This window comes from Rhamphochromis sp. 'chilingali' (genome assembly GCF_963969265.1).
Source record: "Rhamphochromis sp. 'chilingali' genome assembly, chromosome: 2".
NCBI lineage: Eukaryota > Metazoa > Chordata > Actinopteri > Cichliformes > Cichlidae > Rhamphochromis > Rhamphochromis sp. 'chilingali'.
In genome coordinates this window covers 65750922-65758385 of record NC_137930.1, presented here as the reverse complement: position 1 = coordinate 65758385, position 7464 = coordinate 65750922, and the positions used below count along the sequence as shown (strand labels likewise).

At 39.0% G+C, this 7464-nt stretch overlaps 1 protein-coding gene across 1 annotated transcript in view; it reads right to left on the bottom strand.

Moving 5' to 3' along the window:
- Window positions 1-327: 327 nt before the first annotated feature.
- Window positions 328-7464, bottom strand: part of btbd11b (BTB (POZ) domain containing 11b) — a 65687-nt gene continuing 58550 nt past the window's right edge. Inside the window, exons 10-17 of the mRNA XM_080861113.1 lie at window positions 6548-6768; window positions 6279-6457; window positions 4734-4839; window positions 2708-2810; window positions 2167-2248; window positions 1972-2040; window positions 1736-1849; window positions 328-1620 (exon numbers count right to left, since the gene is read on the bottom strand). Coding sequence (XP_080717239.1) covers window positions 1411-1620; window positions 1736-1849; window positions 1972-2040; window positions 2167-2248; window positions 2708-2810; window positions 4734-4839; window positions 6279-6457; window positions 6548-6768 — 1084 coding nt within the window. The 3' untranslated portion in view covers window positions 328-1410. The remainder of the gene's footprint in view (window positions 1621-1735; window positions 1850-1971; window positions 2041-2166; window positions 2249-2707; window positions 2811-4733; window positions 4840-6278; window positions 6458-6547; window positions 6769-7464) is intronic.

Below are 7464 nucleotides of genomic sequence, written 5' to 3'. Positions count from 1 at the left end.
CAAGATTGTATACACAGAGTCTGTAATTGCAGAGAAATAATCAATTAATTTTGGGCATTTCATTTTCGAGCAGGAAGCTCAGAAACCTCTTTGGGGCTTAAGAGGTTTTAAAGTTTTTTGGCCCTCAGGGATACCACTGACCTGGGGGTGACTCAAATATGTACAGCCAGCATTTAAAGTGCTGTGAAAACAGAAGCATCTTCTAGGCGTGGAGAACAAAATACTAACAGGGGAACCTTTAAATTTTACATCTGACAGAATTATAGATGTCCCCATGCTCAGATTTTTAGGCCAGAGACCACATCAAATAAATCTGAAAGCAAATACATAGATATTAATCTTTATAGAGGAAAGATCACACACATACAAGTAATGCGGTTTCACAATCCTTGGAGAACATTTGATATCGTAACGTTCTCAGTTTTAGGACTAAACAGACCCAAAGCCTCTTGCACACACAATGATGACACCATGTGACCACAACACATTTATAGTGACCCATGCTGAGGACGAAGGTAGTGTGGAAACAGGTCCTCAATGTAATCGTCCAACAGTTCAAACATAAAAACAAGTCACTCCTCTGACATGCAACATTTAAGCATAGATATTTAAAAGATGAGCTTTTTGTTTTTACAGCAATACAGTAACAGTAAGACACATGAGAAAACATCTGTGGATATATACATTAACTTACATTATCAATAGCTCTGTTTTTATGAACAATATTTACAGAGTTACGGTAAAAGAACAAGTCCTCTTTCCCACCAAGTTGCCTAAAGTTACGTGCTTCAGTCACATTACAGCTGGTTGTCTTGTTTGGCTTTAGGGATTAATCATCTCAGGTCTACAGTAAGTGACTGACAAATATACAAATGAACTTGTCTGTACAGGGGCCACATGTGTAGGCAAATAAAAACGTGAGGCTGAACTTCCTTCCTCATATCCAGGGATAAACTGATGGCTTATCACATTATGCTGATGTTGTTTATTACCTCATTACATCGGTTGAATGTTCTCCTCTGAGTTTCTGTAGCCTCAGCTGATCCTGATCAGTTTGACATGTAACAGAGTGTAACACTACTTAGCTGATAGATTTTTGCTGAATAAGGGACACAGTTACAGTCATATATGTTATTGGCAAGTTGTGGCATAATACTGTACAGCTATCGTATGAATGTCATGTTAGTAGACATGTATCAACAAGGCAAACAGACAGACAGACAGACGTGTTAACCATCTGTGCTAACAAGAAGCATTTTAGCAACTGATGAGCGTCATGGAGAGCAAGATCACGACACCTGATTTCACCTCGAAACCATTCATCGCTCAGATGCATATAAATATAATGTCACAGTTCTGATTGCTCTCTGCTAAATCTTCTTAGTTTCTGGGTTTAGGAAACTCAGAAGTTCAGACAATTGATCCCTTGGAGGAGGACAGGTGGATGGACTGGATGCGAATAGCTAAGGTTTTCTCCAAGTCTCGCAGGATGTCACAGCCGGGGCTGTCGGGTGGTGCGTCATACAGCAGCTGTTTGAAGGGCTCCAACTCAATCAGGATTACCATATTCTTCAGAAAGTAACCCTCTATATAGGATGCTAGATCTGGAGCATCGAGAAACTGAAGGACAGGGAGAATATATATATCAACTTTTTCAGAATATCACTGATTTTACGTCACTTGAGCACCACTGCAACACCGCAAAATGCTTCACAGCACAGTATTAATTTTTTACCTTGGTGTGATTGTAGATCTCAACACAAGTGTCTGTGTTGATGTTCTTAGAGCAGATAATCTCACAATGCCTTTGCAGCGCCTCCAACTGGAAAAACTTTGCTGCTGACAGAAGCTGAAAAAACAACAACAAAACAACTCAAAATTCAAGTTCAAATTGTAGTTTTTTTATTTAACTAAAAAGAAATGATGATAGACATGTTTATGATCCGTTACTCAAGACACTAATGATCTAACCTCCATAACATCAGTGTTCCTGATGTGCAGAGCTTCTGTCCCTCCACAGTACAGATACTGCATGACAAGCTGATAAGATAAGATCCATAATTTACAGAGTGCACATAGAAAAGAAAACACAACATATATATTTAAAGGAACATGTGGCTAACATTTACTTACAATGTCTACCTTATCAAAACATAATAACACTACCTGAAATATTTGAAATTTGACATTGCTGATTTCAATGCATGTGTTTTCACCACATGGTCTGTTAGCTAGAAGAGTTTTGAATCTGTAGAGAATGATAAAGAGACAAAAGGAGAGAAATATCACGGGTTGGTTAACTTGGTCATGTTTTAAGAACTCACTGAATGGAAATAAACACTACTAACATACAACAGCAGGGAGAATACACAAGAGTGGAGACCAAATTAACTGCCATTCTATTACTTCTTTCTATAATATTGTAATTTGCCTTATGTGCCTTTACTTATACCCTACTTTGGTATAAATAAATAAAATAAAATAGAGTTAAAAATCCCTTCAAGATTACAGAAGAAGAAAAAAAGACTAGAGATTCACCTGATAAAGTTCAAAACATCAGAACTCACAAACACATTAAATCAAAAGTATTTTGCTATATTAAAAACAAGTCAGAGTTGGGGTAATCGTATTTAGCAGGACCTTAGGGTTACAAAATATACTGTGTAAACATTCAACATGTGCATTTTAAAGGCAGAGGTTTAAATACCTGTTGGAAGCTGTGAAAAGCAGAACTTTGTGGGCGTAAAAAGGTTTCCCCTCCACCAAAAAGGTCACATCAGACATTTCTTTATTATTCAGGAAGTGGGGATCTGAAAGACACATGACCAGAAAAACTTTATGTTTTTCTGATTTTCATAAAAAGAGCAAATGGAGTGTTCAACCTAGCCTTGTCACTCATTCTACACCCAGTTCAGCTCCATGCAGTTGATTGTATTAATAATAATAATAATAATACATTTTGTTTGAGGGCGCCTTTCAGAAACCCAAGGTCACCTTACAAAAAACACAATTGATAAAAGGAACAGTAGTCATAAAATACATAAAATAAGTTAAAATTACAAAACAGAGGGTGACAACAGATAAAATCAGCATTAAAGCGAATAAGCCAGTTTAAACAGATGTGTTTTGAGCTGTGTCTTAAATATGGAGAGGGAGTCAATATTTCTTAGTGCAGGAGGAAGAGAGTTCCAGAGCTGGGGAGCAGAGCGACTGAAAGCTCTGTTCCCCATAGTAATAAGCAGTGTTGGTCAAGTTACTTGAAAAAAGTAATCAGTAACTAATTACTGATTACTTCCCCCAAAAAGTAATCCCGTTACTTTACTGATTACTTATTTTCAAAAGTAATTAATTACTTAGTTACTTAGTTACTTTTTTAAAAACACGATTTACAACCTGAATAGGTGATAAAGCGATAGATCTTTCAGCCCAATTCTACTTTTTCTGCATAATCCATCATACAAAATGTAATCAAATGGAAAAGTCTCTTTTTAAAACTTGTTTTATTAGTTTTAATCTTTTAACTTTATGCATCAAGCAAAAAATGTAATTATATGCAACATTCTCTGACTTGAAGAAATTTGTTTTAAACCTTTTAAACCTATTTTCTGCACATTCCAGCACATAATTTTTTTGTGTGTGTGTGTGTTTACACTCAGTCTTTCAAATAGATGCAAGTAAAACACAGCAGAAAATAAATAAAGTCAAAGACTCAGCGGTCCTGTTGCTCTATTTTCACCTGTAAAGCAGGAGTAGGGTAGGCGGAGGTTAACCCTGGTGCAGGTGGTCAGTGGAAGAATCTGCGAGTTTCTCTGTGAGTTTCCCATTACGTCGTAGCTACTCGGTGCTTGCTTGGAAGTTTAGGGGGTTTTTTTCGCTGTAAAAAGAAGTTTTTTTCCCACGCACAAGGGACACTAATGTTTTTGTCACTTTTTATGGAATCAAACTCAAAGTAAGGTCAGTACTTCCACGCTTTAAATGCTGCACGCTCATACTCTCTCCCGCACTCGATATATGATCCATTGTTGATCTGCACACAGCTGTTGTCACGAGCGTCGCACTCGCTTACGTCACTGTCATGAGACATTCTCGCAAAAAAATCATGGTTTTAGTAACGCAGTAACGCAGCGTTCCTACGGGAAAGTAACGGTAATCTAATTACCGTTTTTTGCCATAGTAATCACTTACTTTACTCGTTACTTGAAAAAAGTAATCGGATTACAGTAACGCATTACTGCCCATCTCTGGTAATAAGGTGTGAGGACGGAACGGTAAGATGAATAGCAGATGATGATCTGAGAGGGCGGGAAACAGTGGCGATATGGAGCAGGTCACACAAATATGAAGGAGCAGATTTATGGATACATTTGAACGTGAGAAGTAAGATTTTGAAGTTTATCCTGGCTTCTATGGGCAAACAGTGAAGCTGCTGAAGAACTGCGGTAATATGAGCACTTAACGGAGTGCAAGTTATGACCCGAGCTGCAGAATTTTGAAGAAGTTGGAGTTTATGAACTCCAACTTCTTCAAAATTCTGCAGCTCGGAATTTTGACCTGAAAAGTTCTATTCCAGTTTCTGAACACTAGATGGTGTCGTGCACACTTTCTAATCTGCATTTACTAGTAAGGGCAGACTAAAAAAGACAAGACAAATGATTCTGATGCTCCTGCTGCGTGCCTGTATGTATGTGAATACACTTTAATAATTAAATGAAATGATGAAGAAATATGCTCACCCAAACGTGATGACTGCTTCTTCTTGATCTCTGCCAGTTTGGGGATGGGGTAAGGGCCGTAACACTGAGTGAAGATCGCAGCCAACTGCTGGCTGATCACTTCATTCTGACAAAACAGACAGAGTGACAGAAGAGGGTAAGCAGAGCTCACCTTGGATGCATCATGCTAAGCCAGCATCCAGGAGTCTATGTTATGTAAGAGCATAAGCACATACTGCACGGCGCGCCTCTCCCACACAAACAGCCCCGACGCAAATACCAAGAGAGGTTAAACTTCTGCAGCCTTACCAGGCTTAGCATCCACTTCATTCAAGCAGTCGTTCCAGTAAAACTTGTATTTATGGATATTTCACACATTACAAGGGGATCAGATAGATATCAGACTTATTTTTCACACCCACACGTCCTTAGAGGTTGCTGTGGTGGGAAATACAGCGACAGGCTGAGCTACTGTAGGAGTGAGATTAAGAGGAAAAGACAGGAGATTTTCTTACCCTTCTAAACTTTTCACTTGTGTGTGTGCAGAGGCAAAGTGAAGGTAAGGCATGCTACAGCACAAGCCTCATGTGTGCAGTCATCCTGCTTGAATGCAACAAACTTCTAACAAATAAGTATTTCTGCATTGTCTTCAAAATTTTCTATGCTGACAAGAGAGATATACAGATATACATTTAATCAACGTTATCTAAAATGAACTAAACACTAAGAGGCTGAATGAATGCTTCAGAGGAACATGGCAACAGAGTGTCTGGTACAGAAAAGACAAACGGCCTGTACCTTGATGTCTGTGGACCTCAAGGTGATGCAAGCAGAGCCTCTCTCAGAGATGAGGGCCAGTGGCCCGAGCCATACATCAACCAAGACAGAAACAAGGACTGACACTGCAGCAATCCAGCGAAGCATAGCATGTTTGGAGTGTACGAGTATATGAGTATGTGCGTGTGTGCATGTGAGAGAGGTATGCTGCTGGTATCAGACCCATGCACGTGAGTCTCTGTGGCTCTGCTTGTGTATTTCAGTTATATGAGTGTATGCACACTCACACTCTGAAACTGTGCAGTGTTTTTTTTCTCATATCAGCAATGACAGCTAACCTATCATGCCATCAGGGCATTATCAAGATTAAGTCACAGCAGACAAAGCTAAGATGAGTGCCAGAACAAGGACAACAATGAGCTGGGTGAACTCTAACATTGCCTACCAAGGGATCCTAAGCTGAAGTAATGAGACGAGGGCCTAATATGATAAACTGCAACAGAGAGGAACGGGCGTCTATCAGAAATCATTATCATTTTACGTAATAGATATTGAGTAAGCCACTGGGGCTCTGTCGGTCACCGTGAAGCTAATGACCTGACTATGTAATAGCATTACTACAAAAAAAGAGGAGGACATGACTGTGGTTTAGTGAAGAGCAGACACTTAAGAGGATGGAGACTAAAGTGTAGCTCTGAAGAAAATGTTCTTACTTTTACGGTAATGATCCAATATGTCGTGACACTTGCCTGTGTTTTATGTTAACAGGAAACACACACAGGGCAGTACCTTGCTGGCTCTGAGGATCTGGAACATAAGAGGCAGGCCATGCGTAATGAGCTCCTCGGTGTACTCCTCTTCCTCAATGCAGCTGAACTCTTTCAGAAGACCCTGGATCAGAGGTCGGCGGTGCTGATGGAAACATGTGCGCAGAGACTCCAGCCAAGTGTGCAAAGTCCATGGGACTCCTAAGTTTCACAAGTACACCAATATGAAATACATTTCATACAATATAAGATACTGTAGAAGTCGCATGCATGCATTTCCAGAAAACCCACCAAGACTCCGTATATCTATGGTGATGTCTACATGCCCATGTTCAGCACTGTGGTACATGGCTTCCTTCAGAGCTTTAAGTTTGGCTTTTCCAGTTCTGATCAGATCCATCTGAGACATGCTTCTGCCTTCCAGCTCTGAGCCTTCTGCGAGAATCTCTTCCAATGACAAGACATCTCCTTTCCCTTTCTCTGTGTGGGACAACAGCTTGCGAAACACATTTCTACAAATCAAAAAAGGCAAAAGAACAAAAGCAGAGAAAAAAACTGCGATTAGACTGAACGGATTTCAGGACTCTATTTGACTGATTTTTTTTTACCAAAAATAAGTTTGCATCTCCGGCCCTGAATCAGAAGTGGGCTAGATTTTTTTATTTAAATGGAAGGACTTAAACATGATATGATAGTAATTGGGGGTCGTTACTGTTGTAGTCTGCTGGCAAGTTAAAATAAATCAATGGAAATAGCTGCATTTTGATGAATGGGAGAACGAGTCCATAAGAAGAAACAAAAACCCAGAGGGTTTATACAAAGAGCTTTATATTTGTGGCATGTAAAGTATACTATATTCAGTGGTAAACAGCAATTACACACATGGGCTTTTATACAATTTCATGCAAAATATAAATAAAGATGCTTTTAGTTTTAAAATCCAAAAATACAGCTGTCTAGCCTGAAAAATAACTAGCAAAAACCAAAAACAAACAAAAAAACTGCTGGTTTTGACATAATGCTATATTTTACAGGTCTATATTTCAGAATGATTTCCACCTACTTTGCAAGAACAACCACATAATTTGACACAAAATGAAGTGGAAACATATCATTCAAATGGAAAATTCTCTGCTAATTACAATTTTTGCTTACTGGCAGCAAGAAAGACAAAGACACAAAAACAGAGACCGTTTATACAGATAAGC